The sequence below is a fragment of the Papilio xuthus genome, unplaced genomic scaffold (genome assembly GCF_000836235.2).
Source record: "Papilio xuthus unplaced genomic scaffold, Pxut_1.1 DF827679.1, whole genome shotgun sequence".
NCBI lineage: Eukaryota > Metazoa > Arthropoda > Insecta > Lepidoptera > Papilionidae > Papilio > Papilio xuthus.
In genome coordinates, this window is record NW_013530970.1 from 5715973 (window position 1) to 5736876 (window position 20904).

The 20904-nt window shown below is 31.0% G+C and overlaps 2 protein-coding genes across 2 annotated transcripts; both read left to right on the forward strand.

Annotated features, from left to right (window-relative positions):
• The first annotated feature begins 276 nt into the window (after window positions 1-276).
• Window positions 277-16166, forward strand: LOC106118003 (alpha-tocopherol transfer protein-like). Its single transcript, XM_013312555.1, has 5 exons — window positions 277-648; window positions 6174-6298; window positions 11140-11236; window positions 14254-14395; window positions 14648-16166. The coding sequence occupies exons 1-5, from the start codon at window positions 356-358 to the stop codon at window positions 14894-14896; spliced, it is 906 nt and encodes a 301-aa protein (XP_013168009.1). The 5' UTR covers window positions 277-355; the 3' UTR covers window positions 14897-16166.
• A 1629-nt stretch (window positions 16167-17795) lies between these two features.
• Window positions 17796-20516, forward strand: LOC106117682 (putative uncharacterized protein DDB_G0282499). Its single transcript, XM_013312085.1, has 2 exons — window positions 17796-17974; window positions 18227-20516. Exon 2 carries the CDS (start codon window positions 18233-18235, stop codon window positions 19892-19894), a length of 1662 nt encoding a protein of 553 aa, XP_013167539.1. The 5' UTR covers window positions 17796-17974; window positions 18227-18232; the 3' UTR covers window positions 19895-20516.
• Window positions 20517-20904: the final 388 nt, after the last annotated feature.

Here is a 20904-nt window from a genome sequence, read left to right on the forward strand (position 1 = left end):
AAAAATCTTGTAGGCTTTCCTAAAGTCAAAATTATACTGTGACATCATACTAAAAATATAGTTTATCAAAATAGTTTGCTACATATTTAAAATTAAACAGTAATATTATACAATTTTAAATAAATAAAATGGAGTTTGCATTTTATCAAAGAGACTTGCCAAGTTATTCAGGCGAAAAACCTGGTATCTATACAAACGAAATCAAAGTCGATTAACTCGATAATTCGATCAAGCAAAATTGGTCTTTTTATTCAGTCAGTCAGTTGTCAAATTGTTTTTAAACTGAGTGGTAGTGTCATTTAAATTGTTGTTTTAAATAAAATTACGAGGCGATAATATTCTAAATTTTATAGCAATGCCTGTGGAATTGGAATTCGATTATAATGCTGCTACCGCTGCCATGGACATATTTTCTCAAGATGACATAAACTTTTTAAAACAGTGGACTCAAAAATTAGACAAATCAAAATATGTGCCTAAAGATTTATCGGATAAACAACTTTTGTTATTTTATAATGCATGTTATGGGGATTTGGACAAAACAAAAACATGTATAGAAAAATATTATTCATTCAGGAAAAATGCACCAGAGTTTTTTGATAGTCGTATCTTAAATTCTGAAGAATTGTGGCCGAGCACGGAAGCTTTGTAAGTTATTTAAAATTTTATTTATCTTTAAATATAAAAACGGCTTCTATATTCTAAAAAACAAAAATAACATTTTCCCGAAATTAAAATTGCAAATATTCTTTACTTAATTGTAATTAAAACATAAACATTATATATTTTTTGACCATATCAATATTTTACTCTTCTCTCTCTCTTAGATTCTGTCTCTGATATGTCTCCACCAAGGGGCTTGAGCCTACACTGTTGGTGTGACGCCTCAGTCAAACTTATTGGATATCAGCCCAATCAGTGTTGATTAACTTCACACAAATATGTTGTTTACATTTATATGAGTTTTAAAAATCGAAAAAACACTGTTACATAGCAGAGATTGAACCCAAACCTGTAAAGTACAAATTCAGTGTTTAACATTGAGTCTAATTAGTAAAATTATGAAATTAGCACACAGATAACATATTCATTAGAGATAAATTTTCAATAATGAAATGTTTATTGTTTGTACATTTTATGGAAGTTTTCTGAAAATTATTCCACTTTTATTAACTTGAATAAACCATTTAATAACCTTGACTTCTTTACAATAAAACTGTTAATTATCATATTGTAATTTACATCAGTGTGAATAATTGCTCATGATAGTTTCATTTTTTTTCTTATAATCAGAATAAATTTCATATTTTACAAAGAACTTCTGGTATAGTTTGAACTTGAACAAAGAGGAAAAATGTTTTCTTATGAGTACTTACTATCTTACTAATATTATAAATGTGAATGTTTAGGTGAATAGATGAATGTTTATTTGAAGGTATCTCAAGAACGGCTGAACAGATCCTGGTGTAATTTGGCATAGATGTAGAACATAGTCTGGAAAAACACATAGGCTACTAATTAAGTAATTTTCTAATAAGTGAATGAAGTCATGTGTGACAGCTAGTTTACCTATAATATTGTTCTGAGAGAAGGTTAGGGAGACAAACTTTTTCTCCCTTGTTCATTAAATTTAATCAACATTACATACAACAATCATAGTTATGTTAATTTAATATTCTTACATGTTTGAATGGATGGAGGGATGTTTGTTAGAAGATATCTCTGGAATGGCTGCTTGGATATTGACAAAATTTGGCATAGGTGTAAAACATAGTCTAGAACAATACATAGGCTAAATGCTCTTTTGATAACTAAATGTTTATTACTACTTTGTTTACATTATCTAGTGTTAGGAATAATATCCAAAACTGTGCCAATGTACTGGCGCAAGACTAGACTTACTAAAATGTCGACGTTTATGTCCCCTCACAAATCATTTTGACACTTGACTTTGTAATGAAAGTGCGCTATTCGCGCCAAAGGTTTCTAGCTAATAATGTCTAAAAGTTGTAAGCAGCTAAAACTTTTACCATCTGTTTATTAAAGTTATAAAAAAATATGTTGGTTCCGCTTATTTAAACATTACTGATTTAATTACTGTGTCCTTCACAAACTGGAAAAAACTGCACTCTGATTGTTTTTAATAAAATTCTAATTTGAATACTCTATTTGTATAGGTATGATATTTATGTAAAGGTCATGTACAAAATGTTTAAATTATGCATTTTATGCAAAGGAAACTAAGCTCTGCCATTATATTTATTATCTTTATTCCATATAAATAAAGGAGGGAAAAATTATACACTAATTTAATCTTATAATAATTAAAAATGAGTACAAAAAGAACTACCTTTTAAAGTTGACTTCAAAATCATAAATGTATGGCTATGACATAAATAATTGAACAAAATTGTTTTGGCATTTAATAGTTTTAAATATACTACATTTTTTTTTTAAGGTAGCGGCGTTACGCTGCGGCCTGATAATAACGATGACTTTATTAACATATCAGATTGTCTTTAAAAAAACGAATTATTGTTTTTGTAAGGTTGAAAAGTAAAATGAAAAAAAAAATGAATTAATGGAGGTTGTCTATTGTATATTAATTTTGGATGCGGCATAAAATTAAAAATTTACCTTAAAAACATACTATTATTTACGTACAAATTGATATTCCGTATCTCTCGTTGTCTACATAAGTGTCAAATTACTTAATATTTTCAAACATGGCTATTGAACACAAGGTTAGAATAGAATGGTGGATACGTCTCATTCGCAATATGACATTGATGATGCAGTCTTGTAAACTTTGAAATAAAAATCTTAATTTTTAATATCATAAATGTGATAGTATGGATCGATAGTTTGGTTGAACGGAGGAAACCTTTTCGCTGTCATGAATGCGCGCCAAAATTGTGTTGACTTTAAATGTCAGTGTTGCAATGTTAAAATAAACTTTTGAAACATTCATAATATCACTACAAATATATGTATATTTTACATTTAAATGTTACTAATATAATAAAAGCAAATGTTTAGATGGATGGATGTTTGTTGAAAATTGAAACTGCTCAACGGTTTTCGTTGAAATTTGACAAACATGTAGAATATGTTTGAAAGAACACATAGGCTACTAATAACGTATTTTTTTTTAATTTCGCGCAGATTAAGTCGCGGGCTACGGCTATTAGAATATAATAAATTCAGTATTCAACATTTATAAAGTATTTATAATATTTTACTCAAATATACATATTACATACTATGTATATTTTTGGTCACCTGTGATCATAATTTACGTTTATGTAGGTAAAAATAAGGCCCACTGTACACAAGCTAACGTAAATCGTTAAAATTAATATTGTGTGGTCGCGCCGTGAGAATCGCGTTGCGCGCGTTCCGTACACAACATTGAATCGTCGACGCGAATCGTCTATTCGGTCAGTAGAGGCATAGCGACTACATGTCTACTGTATAGATTTGATCGGTCATCTTGAAAATTGCAGCAACTTTTCTGTGATACTCTCACGATGATCCTGACCATTAGGTTGCGAGCGACAACGTGCTGTGTTCGAACCACTATGAAATTGTAATGCGTTAGTCTTATAACGACTAAAATTGCTATGTATGCAAAGCGCCTATAATATGTATTACATACGATTCTTTTAGTACATTATCAAATGCCGTCAGTTTGAATATATTTTCAACGACAAAGTTTACTTCACATTTAATATTAAAATAACAAATAACTTTATAACTATTATTCGTATTTTATGTACATCATGTTTATTATATCTTACTTGCTGTGCTGTACTTCGTCTCGTGCATCAAAATATATAACATACAAAACACTCATATTAACCCTGTATGTTACTATACAAACGTTCATAATAGTTGGTCATTCGCAAGTTGAACATTTTGATGGCGATCATATTACTATTGAAAATTACAAGTCAATAAATGTCATTTTACAATAACCAATTCAATGAAAAAGATAATTCCGGTTTTTCCTTAAGTTTATAAGTCCGTCGTACATAAGAAAATGTAAATATTCGAAACGCGCAGAATGTTGAATCGTCGACGCGAGTCCTCTATTTGATTAGCGGGGTTAGACAAAGTGCATTCACTTAGAAGCGATTTAATAGCGAACTTCAAAATTGTATGGAAGCGACGCGCGACAATTGCGTGCTTTATCGATAGTTAATGTCAGTTCTATTACATTTTTGAAGTTTCTCATGGAATCGCTTCAAATGCAATTTGTCTAGCGTATTTTTAAAATGTCAACTAGATTTGCTCCGCCATTTTGAAAATCGCAGCGACTTTTCTCGCAACGATCTTGACGAACAAGCCACAGTAAGGTAATGAATTATCGTTAAACAAGAACAGGTTTCTGATTGAGTTGGAACCTTCGTAGTCATCGGAACTGCGATTATACATCAAGGTTAAGGTTCATAAAATGTAGAATTCCGTAATTATTATCTTTTAACCCAATGTATTAGTATTTTACACAGAAATAATCTATCCTATTGAATTACTGAAACCTTTTAACCTTTATTGTGGCAAGATGTCTTTTTTGAAGAAAAGCAAAAAACAAAGTTAAAAATTGTTTTATAGTGATCGTTTTTTTATATCAAAAGGTGGCAAAAGAGCTGGTGGCCACCTGAAATCGCTGAAATAGCGAAGCAACCGTTGCCCATAGACATACGCAATTGCATATGCGTTGCCTATCTTAAATTGACCGAGGAGAGGATGCACAGAAAGAAAATATCCTCCCTTTTCATGCATCCTCTCAACCGGAAAGTCCACTTCAACTTCCCATCCTTTTCTTTATAAGAAAGAAGTGGATTATAAAGTTGTATGTATGGCATACTATACAAAATGAACATCAGGGTTAAGTTTCATTTGCTAGAATTATCGCTATTGGTAACAAACTGTTACTTAAATATTTTTAATCTATTTTCTAATTTAAATTTTAAATTTTCCCAAGATAAGAATATGTTTGTTTTTTTATTAAAAAAAGTAGCTCAATATTATTAGTTTTTGTGACTTAGTAGTCACTGTTTGCCTTGAAGAGGCATTTACTTCACCGGGTTTGGCTGAGCGCAGATGGCGCTTAGCCTGAACCTCGTTTAAGAGTAACGAGACTCGAGGGCTCCCTAAGGAGCCTCGACTCGGGCTGTTACTTCTACCGTTACCTTCTACTGTTATTGTCACCGGATCACATGTTTATAATGCTGATTAATATTTATTTAATTTCGACATTTCTGAACGTTAACTTTTGATGCCGTGTTTAAAATTTACAATTGTATTTGTACTGCGCCATCTATTGTTCAAAAATTGTATTAAGCACACATCTTACTTCTTACTAATATTGTAAATGCGAATGTTTAAATGTATGGATGGATTTTCTTTCTCACTGAAATTTAACATAGATGTAGAACATAGTATGAAAGAACACATAGGATACTTATTAACTTTTTTTCCCGCGCGGACGGTGTGGCTTGTGATCGCTATATATATTGTCTACTGAACCTCGAATCATTAAATTGACCAAGCATAGTTGTTTGCTCGATTTACATTGACGTCAATAGTAAAGTCCGTTTACAATCTAACTAGTAGCGAGTATTTTTAATACTATTAAAATATTTATTATTATTATTTTAAAACCGGTATGAGTCGCAATGTCCTTTGACATTTATATATTACTAGCTGTCGCCCGCGACTCAATCTGCGTGGATATATAAAAAAACTAAAAATAAAAAAATGAATAAATAGTATCCTATGTCCGTCTCGTCTCTAAGCTACCTCCTCACCAATTTTCAGCCATAATCGGTAAAGCCGTTCTTGAGTTATAAATAGTGTAACTATTATAACACCACTTTCTTGTTTATATATAGATTTTTAGACTTTTTAAATAATATTTGGTTCAAACTATTTTTAAGACTAACTGTCGCCCGCGAATCCGCCCGTGCGGATCTAATCAAAACGTAATTAATAGTCTATGTTCTAAATCTATGCCAAATTTCAGCAAGATCCATGCAGATCTTCAAACAAATATACGCATTTATAATGTTAGTAAGATTTTTATAGAACAAATTGTGTAGTACAACACTGTACTTATCTTCTGTTTGAAAGCATTATCCACTAACCATTTGTCTTGTGACTGTTCGCAGAGAGTTCTCTTACCTGCCGGAGAAGTCGTGCGAGGGTTATGACCTCATCTACCATCGGCTGCATTACACAGAACCTTCTAAGTATCATCTGGAATCTGGTGTCAAATTGCTCTTCATGACTGTAGGTATGTAATCACAAGATAGGATTTGTTTAATTTCAAATTAAAAAACAAAAATGTATGGAACTATAAGTTTAGAAGTGTCACGTATTTGTCATGTTTATTGTTATACTAGCCCGCGACTCCGTCCGCGCTATTTAAAACAAAAATAATTAGTAGCCTATGTATTCTTCCAGATTATGTTATGTGTAACAAATTTCATCGAGATCCGTTCAGGAAGGGATTCGTTCTGGAGATACTTTGTGACCATCCATCCATCTAAACATTCGCATTAGTAAGAGTAAGATATTTTGATAGATTTTGACAATATTACTAGCAATCATTGCCACTTTGGTGGGGCTATAAAGTTTTGACAATTTGTGTACGTTCAAATAATTGCACTTTTAAATAATAGTACTGCATTTATATTTTGTAAAAGTTCTCTACCTTCGTGTGAAATTGTAACACTGAGACGTACTTGATTGTTTTAACGTACTCAGAAGAAATTGTATAGAGAAAAAGTAATCTTAACTATTTTTGGTTACCATTTAGTAATTATCATAAAGCGGAAATGTAGTTGGATGGATGGATGGATATAGAACATAATCTGGAAGAACATATACGCTACTTATCTTTTTTAAATTCCGTGCTGACGGAGTCGCGGGCGACAGCTAGTATTTCATACATCTACAAGCTAATGTATCCAACTGTTAGAATGTAATACGTGAGAATATGTTCAATAGTGTTATGTAAAGTTAACATATATGTATATATACTATATATTATATAAACTATCAATTGGCAAGACACAATGCGATTCTCTTACCATCATTCCCTATTGTCCTTTGACAATGGATATATGAATAATCTTACTTCTTAGTTATATGACTAACAGCGAATAATTGGATGGATGTTTGTTAGAAGGTATCTCCAGAAATGCTGCATGGATCAAGCTGGAATTTTACATAGATGAAGGACATAGTCTGGAAGAACACATAGGCTTCTAAAAAAAGTACACACGGGCGATTCTACTGTTCCATAAAAACAATTTTATTTCCTTTTATCAAGTTTCTTGTTTTAAGATTTGTGACGTCGTATAACTTTGGCATACATATAGAATATAATCTAGAAGATCACATAGGCTAGAATACAAGATTAGAAATTATTATTAAAACTATTTAACATCAATAAAAATCTCGCCCGAAATGAAGGGAGTAGATAGAGACGACAGATTTTTGTAGTGGTCCTAATACACGTGTCTTCCACATTTAGAAAGAAAGGAAAATATGAATTAAATATAACAGTTGTAGCCTAAACTATCGAGTCTCTCCTAACAGAGAGCTGCACCTAAAGTTGTTAAGTAAGACCTAAGTCTTACTTAACAACTTTAGGTGCAGCAGTAAACCTTCTAAATAATACTTTATTTTTAATTTTGATAGTTATTTTGTAGTAATTTATGTATCCGGCTTAAAATATTTATATTTTTAAGCAGCAAGTTCGTAATTAAGAAAAATGTTCGCGAGATAATAAATTGTCCTTTCATAAATCATTATAATATTAATAATTCGTTTATATTATTAGTTACAATCAATATGAAGTTAATTTATTGGATTAATACGTTTGCCTTAGCCCGACTTTCAAGGTCTTCATAATTGATATATAGTTTTGATGAAGTAGCAAAGATCAAATATAACGCGTATTTTTTTTTTCGAAACACCTTGAGTTATCTAATTTATAGGAAGTAATTAAATATTTAATAATAAAACAAAACGGTATACATAAAGTGTACGTAAGTTTTTTTTTTAATTTTTTATTAAAATCTTTTTTGCGTCTGTACAACAAGTTCTGAGCAAAGAAGTTGGAAATAAAAACTACTTGGTAGTTTATGTTTCAAAAAAATTGGACCAAATGACACGCAATACCTTTAGAATAAAAAAGAACAAACAAAAAAAAACATATAGACGAATTGAGTCGCCTTTTTGAAGTCGGTTAAAAAGATTTCATGCGATTTTTCTTCTTCCTCTAATGCCTCTCTCATTACTGGAGGTTGGCCGTCAGCTCAGCGAACCCTTTCCTGTCCTGTGTCAGGCGAAAAAGTTTGTTCAACGCTGGCAATAGTGTTCTATTCCCGAATGTTTCTCAGCCACGACTTTCTCCTCCTTCCAACTCGTCTTCTGCCTGCGATTTTGCCCATCATTATGAGTTGAAGATGTTCATATTTTTCGTGTCGCAAGACATAGCCCACATATGGTCCTATGGTCTTTCGATTATCTATGGTCGAAACAGTATTAAATAGTTTGCACTTCATCATGATCATCATCATCAGCTCACTATACGTCACCACCGAGGGGCTCGGAGCCTACCCTGAGTTAAGGGTAATTAGGCCATAGTCAACCACGCCACCCAAGTGCGGGTTGGTTGACTTCACACATATCTTTGAATTTCTTCTCAGATATGTGCAGGTTGCATCACGATGTTTTCCTTCACCGTAAGAACGTCGGATAAATGTATATATGTAAATTAGAAATCGAAAAACACATTGGTACATGGCGGGGATTCGAACCCAGGACCTGCAGATTGCAAGTCAAGTGCTTGACCACTGAGCCACTGACGTTCCGTTTGCACTTCAAGTTTGCACTTGAAAGCCTTTTATTATATAAAAATACATTTATCTATGGTCAGTTCGAATTTGAATTATCGGAATATACCAACTCCTACAAGAAAGGTGTTGATACCTAGCAGAATTTATCATGATTGATTTTATATCGACGTAGCAGTTGTCCGTGACTTCGTCCGTCGGAATTAAAAACAAAATCTGGTATTAAATACTCGTATATCCTATGTCGACCAGCGATAGTATAGCTTTCCTACAGTGAAGGATTTAATATTATACAAACAATCAAACCTTTTCTCTTTATAATATTAGTAAACATTTTAATAATATAATTCTATAAATATATTATGTCGTTTTTATCAAACTGATAACAAAAATATATAATATGTATTGATAAAAATGCATTTTGTATTGTGCTTCTTCTTAATATTATTAATGCGAATGTATGGATGGATGTTTGTTGGAAGGTATCTCCAGAACGGCTGCATGCTCGCTGAAATTTGACATAGATGTAGAACATAATCTTGAAGAACACTGACTTGACTTGACTTAAAATTCTATGTATCTGTAGTGGGGTAGAGGGCGTCCACAGTACGCCGCCAGTTCGCTCGAATAATCCGCAACGAAGAACTCCTGGTACGTAGTAGAGAGCAGCCGATTGGTCAGCAAATAAAATACCGCAAGTGGTCATGGATCGGTCACACGGTTCTAGACGTGGCCGTCCTAAACAAACTTGGCGGTGCTCAGTAGCTGCCGACATGAAGGCAGTTGGGCTGAATGGCCCGAGACTAAACGCAGAACCCAAGATAGAGCGAACTGGAAGAACACATTGGCTACAAATTAAGTTTTTTTTTTCTTGGCGGATTCGCGGGCGATAGCTGTTGTTTTGTGTTGATGCCCATTTAAGAAAGCTTTTTCAAGATAAATTGTTCCATTTGGACCTTTCCGTATTACTTAGGCCTTGATTTTTAAGTTAAAATTTTAAGAATAATGTATACTTATTAACTTCACAATGAAGGAAACTGGCTGTAATTGTTTCATGTAAACTTCCTTGTTTTTCTTTGTTATGTTGCAAAAATCATCGGAATATTCAGATAAGGTGAAGGTGAACGTTGTCAGGAAATTTAAATTAATGTGCATTTTTTTTTTCTTTTCAACTTAACTCAAGCGACCTTTTATAACCCTACAGTGACATTCTTAAACTGACCTCTATAAATGGAGAGGCTATAAGCCGTGATATTTTGTGCCTATTTGTATGTGAATATTCAAACTAACAGACGCATTTAAGTAGGAACGAAGCAATATCATTTTAATTGCACTTGATTGTAATATATTTGCTATCCCTCTCACTCTCTTTGATACAACCGAGAGAAAACTTTTCTCTACACACATCATCAGATTATTAGATGACCCCACTTAGAGACTCGGTGACTACCCTAAGTTAGGAGTGACTAGGCCATAGTAAGCTGGTCCAGTGCGGAGTGACTTCACACATATATTTAAATTGCTTCGCAGATATTTGCAGGTTGCATCACGATGTTTTCCATTACTGTAACTTCGGAGAAATATACATATGTAAATCGAAAAACATTGGTATATAGCGGGATTCGAATCCAGGACTGCAGATTACACGTCAAGTGCTTAACCCTTGAGCCACCGATGCTCTGTCTACATTTATACTTGCGAACAATAACCCTTTTGTTTGTCGGACAAAATAACGATTTCAGCAAACCTTTGTCGCAATGAAAAATTGACCGTAATAATGATTGTTAGGCAATTTGTTTATTCCCATTGTTACTGGTTACTAACATATTTAATTGCATTGTAATTTATGTTTTAAACCAGGATATTAATCATCAATTATGGTTATTTACTCTGGTAGCTAGCATTGTTGGAAAACTACTTGAAATTATAACTTGTTATAGGGAATTGACGAAAGACCGGTCCATTTAAAAAAGTATACAACAGGCGAAACGATTGAATCTATAGTTATCTCTTTTTTATCAATGTAAATGAGCGAGATGACATTATAGTTTTTTTTGGATGGATGTTTGTTAGAAGGTATCTCCAGAAATGCTGCATGGATCAAGCTGGAATTTTACATAGATGTAGGACATAGTCTGGAAGAACACATAGGCTTCTAAAAAGTACACACGGGCGACTCTACTGTTCCATAAAAACAATTTTATTTCCTTTTATCAAGTCTCTTGTTTTAAGATTTGCGACGTCATATAACTTTTTTATATATTTCCAGATGCATGCTTATACAAAAGAGGTCCCCAGCCTGGGTACATATTCCTGTTTGATATGCGAGGTGTCAAACTGGGACATCTCACTAGAGTGGGCTTATCGTGAGTATGCTTTAACATTAACCGTGGGTTTCCGAGACCAATATCCACGTTGAAAACATATTGTTATCTCTAATATGTTAATAATAATGAAAGGGATGACGATATGTTAACAGAGTCTTTGGTCTTAGAAACCAATGGTGAATTTATGGTATTAAACGTGTTAACTTTTGTTAATATTTGCGTAGTTTATATTACTAATATTACGTTGTTTTATTTACATCATGAAATTAGTATATAGTCGAACCTGGATGAAAGAGAGTTTAAGGGATCGCAATTTTTTTCTCGATCAGACTTGTCTCTTTAACATAAGTTGCTCACTTATGGGTTCGTCTTTTGGGTCAATGACTCCTTTATAGTTTCTCCCTTATCTAGGTTTGACTGTATGTAATTATAATGGTATATTATTTCAAAATATATATATTTTTTAACGTAATTTTATTGTTCGCTATTAAAATTGTATTGTAGTCAACCAACGCGTACCTGGCCAGCGTGGTTGACTATGACCTAATCACCCTTAGGTTAGGGTAGGCTCCGAGCCCCTCGGTGGGGACATATAGTGAGCTGATGATGATGACGATTAAGCTTTGAGCTTTATAATCTTGTTATGTCTCTACTATATGTATATATAATTATATGTTTTAGCTTTCAAAAGGACAAGCAAAGGTATGCAGGATGTATATAATATTTGATAAAAATTCAAACATAATTTATGTTTAATTTTTTTTTAATTAAAAATAACTTTTTGCTTCTCCGTTTTAAATGCCTGTCCATTAATAAAGATATTGCGTTTCAATTTTTTTTTTACGTAACTATTTTTTTTTATTTAAGGAAATGAAAATTTAAGTAATTATTTTATATTAACTGTATTATGATAGATATTAAATATTTCTAAACTTTTTTTGTATATGTATATATACATTTTATTGCCTACTTTAATATCAAGTTTCTTAATTCGTCATTTTTTTGTTACTTCGTAGCTCTTTTCCTTGACGTTTGATTTTGATAATTGTTTTGTTTATTAATAAGATGTTACGTATCATATTATTTTTTTTTAAATTAGCAAATCAAATTTTACCTTATTCTTACTAATAAATGCGAATGTTTATATGTATGTTTGTTAGAATCTATCTCCAGAACGGTTCAACGGATCTTAATGAAAGTCATAGATTTAGAACATAGTGTATATCTGTTTTTTTTATAATTTCGTGCGGATGAAATTTTAAAAATATTGTACACACTAGTTTACAATATTTTTACGTCAAAAGAACATAGTTGACCAGTTTAACTTTGTATATGGCCATGACACTTATTGCGTGTACATGTAAAGGCCAAAGTGCAATGTCATTTTGAAGGAATATTACCTTATTGTAGGTCTTTACTACCGAACGGTTTAAATTTAATTTGGGTTACACACTGTATGTGGTATGGCAATCGAATATAAATATGATAAAAAAAAATGAAAAAAATTTGAAAAAAAAATTTTGAAAAAATTTAAAAAAAAAATTTTTGAAATTTTTTTTTTATTTTTTTTTTGTATTGCAGTAATTTTCTTTTTATAAGCCTAAAGGCATTTATAAGAATTATATAATAGACATTTTCTAGATCGATATTGTTCAATAGTTTTAGATATAGCTGATAAGGTCAAAATTTATGTTTTCCCTTTAAAATAATAAAAGAGTCGTAGGCGATAACTATCGGAGTATAAATATAAAATATGTTAAACTTCGTACTGACGTATATACGTCCGGTGACACCGACTAGTTTCGGCCCATCGGGGAACCTTCATCAGGATGAGTGGTACTGGTATTATTTCGCAGACGCGGGTCGTCGCTCACACAGTGTTTAGCCGTTTTTTTTTAAGTTTATTATAATGTCTCACGAAAATTTGAATAATTTAATAAAATATGTTATATTTAATAACACATCCTTATATGAAGTGCCAAAAAACTTTTCGCACGTAATAATTTTTTGCTATCATTCAAATGTTAATATTTAACCAGTTTTTATGAGTCCAAGGCACTAAATCTTACATGAAATATAATATAATATGATTTGTGCTCAAAAATTAATATCTTACTAAAATTATAAATGCGAATGTTTAGATGGATGGATGTTTGTAAAAAGGTATTTTCAGAACGGCTGAACGAACGGAAACTTGGCATACATATAGAACATAGTCCAAAAGACGGAGTCGCAGGCGAAAGCTATTATTGTACTAAATAAATGCCAGCTTGATACCTTCACGCGTTTTGGAGAAAAAGGGTCTTGACCTACGGACGGACAACAAAGTGATCCTATAAGGGTTCCGTTTTTTTCCTTTCGAGATACGGAACCCTACAAGTAAACAAATAAGGACATACGCGGTCAAGAAACAGTTCAAATATATAAAAATACATAAAACTGAAGGGTTAAAAACTCTGTGAATAAGAAAAACATCGATGAATAAATTAGTATTGTTTTAAAAGTTGTGTTTTTTCAGTCGTATTTTCACGCTTTTATGTTAATCACGTTATTTACAGATAAGGAGTTGTTTATTTATCTTGTTTATTTGTATAGATATCGGTTGCTACTGCAAAAAATATATTCAAAGTCGCTAAAGACCCTTTTCCACTAAGTGAACGTAAGCGAGTACGGTACACGACATGTAACTTTGTTTTTTTTATCATCTATATTGTCATCTCCCTATTCTTATAACATTCTATGTCAACGCGTTATATTTTCTTCCCCCATACCAAACCTAATTAATCTATCTATCTTCTTAATCTATCACCAATCACGAAATCCAACCTCAGCGAAATTGCAACGACCTTAAAATACTACGGTCAGTCACAGGAGCGGTGGGAGTGGCTCAGATTTCAGTCACGTAGTCGTTAGTTGTTTTTTTTTCTCGTAATACATAATTCCCTAGTAATTTAATTATGAATTACTACATAAAAGTTAAAGGGGGAGGGGGGTGGTAAAAAAAATAGGTCACGTAGTATGGGTATGTTCCCTTATTTGAAATATTACAATTGCAGATCCTTACGCAAGTTCTTCCAGTACGTGCAGGAGGCGTTGCCAGTACGTATGAAGGCTATTCACGTGTTCAATACGGAACCCGTGCTGGACAAACTCTTGATGCTAATCCGGCCGTTCATGGATAAGAAATTCTTTGATATGGTGAGATGAATAAAGTTTATAACAGTGGTCTACTAAAGGATGCACGAATAATCCGCTGGGTCAATGCAATGCCACACAGAAGACATACGTCATCTTTAAAACCATATAGCTTTAAAAAAAAAACAAAAAAAATGTATATTTGTTTCGACAATATTCTGATCCCTTAATTCTAATAAAAATCTATAAAAAATTTCAGATTACTGTAATATGAATCTTTACTAAACAATTTCTTTTACATTTTGACATCTTCAGATAAAATTCCACCACAAAAACGAAGATCTGGAGAAGTTCTACGAGTCTGTAGTCCCCAGATCGGCTTTACCTCCAGACCATGGTGGAACCTTACCTGATACCCAGACGCTACACAAACGCTGCATGCAACAACTCCAAGACTTGGAGCCTTACTTCAAAGCTGAAGAGCATCAGAGGATCGAAGCTCTGCCAGATAAAAAACGAGATAAGGCTATGGAAAAAGCCTTTAAAAATCTAGAAATAGATTAAATAGAAAAAAAATTAGGAATATTAAAATCATTCCATCCTCTTGAGTACTTAAGCGATGCTTTTTTAATTTCTATATTCAAATAAATATATCTTAATATAATAGTGGGTTTCTGAGACCAAACTCTCCATTTGAAATATGTTTTAGACATAATATTTTGGTCTCAGAAACCAACGGTAAATGAATTCCAAAAAAGACATAAACACAAGTGTCAAATTACATAAATATTTGTTATAGCGCAATTTCATATATTTATCTGAAAAATATTTTTATCTCCAAATTAATATGTATATACAGTCACACCTCGATAAAGGAAAATCTCTATAAAATGAAGATCATTCAACGAAAGCCCTCCATAAGAGTAACTCAAGTAAGAAAGAAACATCTATAAGCAAAAATATCAATGTCTCTTAGACTAGCTTTTTATTTTTTATTTTATTTTCATACCTAAATTTCTGTAGACATCAATAGTTAAAATCCTTTAGCGCGAATGACGTGCTTTCGTTACAAAGTCCAGTGTCAGAATGAATAGTGAGGGGACGCAAACGTCGACATTTTAGTAAGGCTAGTTGCGCCAGTACTCCGGCATGTCGGATTTTTTTCCTAACATTATAAATATAAAAAAGGTTTATTATTATCAGAGTCTCTCTTATCGAGATTTGAATTTAGTGAAGTTTTTGTGAGATACCATTTTTTCTTAAAACTAAAGCAAAGTCGGGTGATTTTGTTAGTATATTAAATTTATAATTTTAGTATTTGATATTGCATATATGTGTTATCATTTTTATCAAACGATTTGATTGATAATTATATAATTAATTTTATTATTCTTTATCTATTAAAAAAGATAAGATATCGTTTTTCAGATAAATCTTATTACCAAAGTCCTGTCTTTTGAAATTAATATATAACGAACGCCTTAAGTAGTAACTCTGAGTTACCATAGAGTTATTTTTTTTTCTATGCTTGAAATCGAAGACTCATTTTTAAAAACATTTTTATTTGAATTTACTTGAAATCTTATTCTTTGGTATAAAATATTTAGTATAATGCAAGCTATTTTGTCATTAGATTAAAAAATATGTCTAATTAAATGAAAATTATATAATTTTTAGACCATAAATTGGACCACAGTAATTTTTAATCGTAATTTAGATGAAAGTCAATTAATATTTTATTTGCATTTCAAGATTAGTCAATTAAAATTAATATTTTTTCATACGTCCGTATAATAATATCGATCCTTCATTATTTGTACAAGATAAAAAAAAACATTCCTAGTTATGATTAGAAAATGCAACTGGCAACACTATTTTTTAAAAATGCAGTATTAGTAAAGAAAAAAAAACACTGCCATGAAAAATAAAAAAATTATAATTACCTTAGTAATTATATATTTATATCTAATCTTCCAAATTGTGTGAAAAATTACGTAATTTATTTTGTTGCGAGTTGGCACGTCGGATAAAAGAGTAGTCTAGTTATCCACGTGTCAAGTTGGCCGGGTATATTTTTTTGTGAAGAAAAATATTAGGTACAATTTAAATGTATATGCATAGTAAAATGATTGTAAAGGATATATTTTTACCTTTATTTTATAACGGATTTAATTTTTTTATCATTAAATAAAAGAGAAATATAAAAGATAATATTAGACGAGTCTTTAATGTAGGCAAAATTATAATGTAAATTATTTTCACTGTGATTGATTGTTCAAATTAAATGACATATTAAAAACGACCATGACATTTAACAGATCTGGCTTTGCCTGACAATTTATTAGTAGTAAAATTGGACAGTTTTTGTTATGTATAGCTTGTTTAAAAATATATTTAAAAAAAATAACGAGATAATGTTTTGTAAAATTTTCGTTCAATTTAAATTAAAATGGATTCTTATCGATGTATTTTAAATTGTTTCTTTTTTTAATTTAAACATATGCATAAGTAATTAGTATTCCTACATTATTTAACATTAAATGTACAAAAAAGAGAGAAAGCTATCACTCATGAATATTTGCGAATTTTTATCTCGTTTATGAATCACAAATTGATTTACAAATTTTTGTAAAACAAATCAACTGTTTATAAAATTTGTATATTTAATGCTGAATTATATTCGTACAAATAGTTACATTTACAGTGGGTTTCTTAGACCAAAATCTTCGTTTTAAACATTGTTAACTCTGTTTTGTCAAAGATAATGACAAGGATGACGATATGTTACAGACATTTTAGTATTAGAAACCCACTGATAGTAAAATGAATATATTCCATATTTTGCTTGATAATAGGTTAATTGTTGGTGAAGGTGTTTTATATTTTAATGTGTTGGTTTTTTTTAGTTAAATTTTACTTAAATATTATTTAATAGTTACACAGTCCTGTTGTGATATGTTGTTATTTGTGATATTGGTTCCGGTAACCGTAAATTGTGATTTTGTTGCATTAAAATTGTATTTACATTGAGTGTTTTTCATTAAATAATCTTCTCTTTAAAGTATCTTTTGAGTATCAGTCAAAAGAAAGTAAAGGAAACATAATTTTTATTTACCTGCAGGAAACAATAATGGTGCTATCTAAATGTTTCTCATGAAAATAACAATTTCAAAGTTAGCTTTTTCGTAAAATTTCGATGGCGCTGTCCAGTCAGGACAGCGCCATCTAGTTTTCAAATACTGGAATTTTTAAAAGTTGAACGAAGTTACTGTTTTTTTTGTAATTTTCACAGGAACAAATAAAAAAACCTGAAAACCGGTAAATACCCAGTTCCTTAATTTTTTCACACCTAACTTGTGTAATAAATGTTTCTAATTTCTTAAAGCTATGTCCTTAAATCTTTTATCACTAATTCAGAAATGATTTTCCTAATGGCAACTTCGAACAGCTGTCAAAAGTGTAACCGTCCCCGAACACCTGCCGTTGATTAAAAGCATTTGTTTTGAAAATCTTAAAGGTGAATTATAAATGAAAATTGAAATAAGAACAAGTATAATTAGTTAAAGGTGGAATCAATTAATACTGTGATCTTAATCAGATAGTTTTGTCAAAGAAACTACAGTTGTTTTTTCTAATAAATGGGTAAGTAACATCCAGAACTTTTTGATGAAAGAAAAAAAATTTAAGAGCCCTCTTTGTACCCTAAAGACATACAGAACATTCCCGTCTTATACGATTATGTTACATTCATTGTTTTTAATAATTTTAACAATTTACTGGGGTAGCAACTACTTATTTTGATTTACTTTTTGAATTATTGTGTTTAAAGAAACTGACCATATTTACAGGTTTTTAATATTATCATAAGTTTAAAAATAGCATCATTTTTTCCAGTTTACCATGGAACCTGTGGACAACAACATATTCGAAGTAAAAGCTAATTTGAAAAATAAAAGAAAAAGAATAGTACCAAGTTCCAACGTTTTCCTGAACCCTGCTTTAGATCTGCTCGCTAACGAAGATCCTATGTGCAACAACGCAATGGAAATAACACCTGGAAAGCGACGTAAGAGAACTAAAAGCTGTGATATAGTTGCATTTGAAAACACTGCTTTAGATTTAGGTATCAGTAAGGCAGCTGTTAATGAATTTTTAGTAAGGGAACTAGAAAATGTTCGTAAAAATGTCAGGACATATGAAAGTACAATTAAAGTTAATAATGAAAATCCCACACAGTGCAGTGAACCTTTATATGCCAATTTGACTGAAATAAAACAACAAACAGATCCAATAAATAAAGTAAATGTATTAGAAATACAAAATAACACAGATTTGAGTTTAAGTCCAGCCGAATCTGATTCAGGAATATCAATTATAGAACAAAGATCATTAAATCCAGTTACAACAGATCTAGATGCAGACATATCCAACAATGTAAATATACAAAGCAATTTAACAAAACAAATATTTGTTAATAATAATTTAAATTTAAGCTTCATTGATCGTCTTGCATTAAATTCACCGTCAGATCAAAACCAATCATTATATTTAGATGATGATTTAAACGAAAGTAATATAATGGAAATCAAAACTATAACAATCGTCACAAAGAAGAAACGAATACCAAAGAAATGTACTAATCCATTTTTAGATCCTAATTTAAAAACAAACATTGAAATAAATACAGAAAATCCATTCACAAATGATATATCAATATCTGATATTGAATATAACATGGAAGCTATAACCAGACCGCTAACAAATACTGTTCCGGTAAGAAATATAGTACCACGTACGTTGTTCACTGGCGATACTAACAGTACTATATCTTCAGTCAACGAATCTAATGTAAATATACATAATGAATATGAAAATATTGACAGTTATAGAGCAGACAGTCCTATTTATGAAAATATAGAAGAATCAAATAGCGGTTATAATTATAACAAACAAAGCAAAATCCTAGGCCATGATGTATCAAGATTTAGTGCGGTAGACATATTGAATCTTAATAAGAACGATGTTAACTTTTCAACAGATTCAAATGATAGTAAGAAAGATATGAAAAATAGATTCAAAATTAATAAACTATCGAAAAAAGTTATGAAGACATTAAAAAAAACATTTAAAAGTGAAAAAGTTGAACATAATGTTACTTTAAATCCTTATGAAGTGCCACGTAAACAACCTAAACAAAAAACTCCGGTAAAAGAATCTGGAATAGAAAATCCCGGATTGAATTTGGATAATTCTGATGAAATAGAAATTGAGGAATTAGAAGATGAAAATCAATATGAAACTATAAAAACAATAAGAAATACAAAACTTAATATGAACGTAACTCCACTTAAAGAACGAAACAATGATAATAATGAAACAAACACAAAACCAAATACACCAGGAAAGAAAGTTAGATTCGATTCAACGTTGAATCAAGAGAAAATAATAACAGGTGACAGCTTCGAAGTACAAAGTCCAGGATTGGACGCGAAAATTGACAATTATCACGACGAATTAGAGAATTGCATTAATGAGAAAAAATTTCTACAACAAAACATGTGATAAACATATTTCTCTCAGAAATTATCATTGAAAAAACAGAGATAGTTGTCTGTCTGTCTGTTTCTTGTTTATGTCCCTCATTGGATTGGTCCAATGTCAAGTGTTTATGGTTCTGTTTAAACTTATTAACAGAGATATGTTAAGAGTTTCGTCAAAAACAATACAGACACAAAAGACGTCAAATATATTCTAAAGGTACGCATCCACTGGCCCGAACCGGACGCACCGAACGGATTAAATAGATTTGTTTTGTCTTTTGTTACGAGCGACGTGGATGATGAACGCAGCGCTATGTAAAATTATACAAAGCAAACAAAAATCCGTTGCGCGCCGTGCGTGCGATACGTCCGGCGCGGAATAATTGACGTTTACCTTTAGAATGAAAATTTCTAGATAAGTAACAAAAGATATAAAATCTTGAAAATTAGTTTGGTTTTATTCGAAAAGTATCGAATAAAATCAAATTGGTAACGCGTATTTTAATATACGCTTTGATATCGAAATCACGTTTAAAATCCTCAGAGTAGTTTTTTCTAATTGTCAAACGCAACCCAAAGCATCAATATCCAAATAACATCTTTTACAATGTTAGAAGATATAATTTTAATAATATTATTTATTTTTGCACTTTTTTAATTACTAGTCTTAAGATTTTTGATATATACTAAAATATAATGTTTATGTAATATGTATTTGCAAGAAATTTGCGGTATCATATTGATTTTTTTTCCATTCAGAATGTTATTTTTGTAACGATATTTTGTTCTTTATACGATTTATTCGCAACAATTTTACATAATAATTAAACTAATTTATTCCTTTTTTTATTAGAAATAAGTGAAAAAAATCTCTAATAATAATATGTACTTAAACTTGCCGTATTTTTGAGGCACTCTAATTAACTAAGTCATTTTTTTTCTAATTGTATTAAAGGCTGGATCTTGCCAAATAAAAACTTTTTACTTAACGTCTTTTTATTTACTTTAACAGACTGGTTGCCAGTTACTTTT

Bases quoted from the DNA above. Each gene is read 5' to 3' on its own strand.
- LOC106118003 (XM_013312555.1), top strand. From the start codon at position 356: ATGCCTGTGGAATTGGAATTCGATTATAATGCTGCTACCGCTGCCATG. The intron at 649-6,173 runs GTAAGTTATTTA...GACTGTTCGCAG, and splicing joins TGGCCGAGCACGGAAGCTTT to AGAGTTCTCTTACCTGCCGG. The intron at 14,396-14,647 runs GTGAGATGAATA...TGACATCTTCAG, and splicing joins ATAAGAAATTCTTTGATATG to ATAAAATTCCACCACAAAAA.
- LOC106117682 (XM_013312085.1), top strand. From the start codon at position 18,233: ATGGAACCTGTGGACAACAACATATTCGAAGTAAAAGCTAATTTGAAA.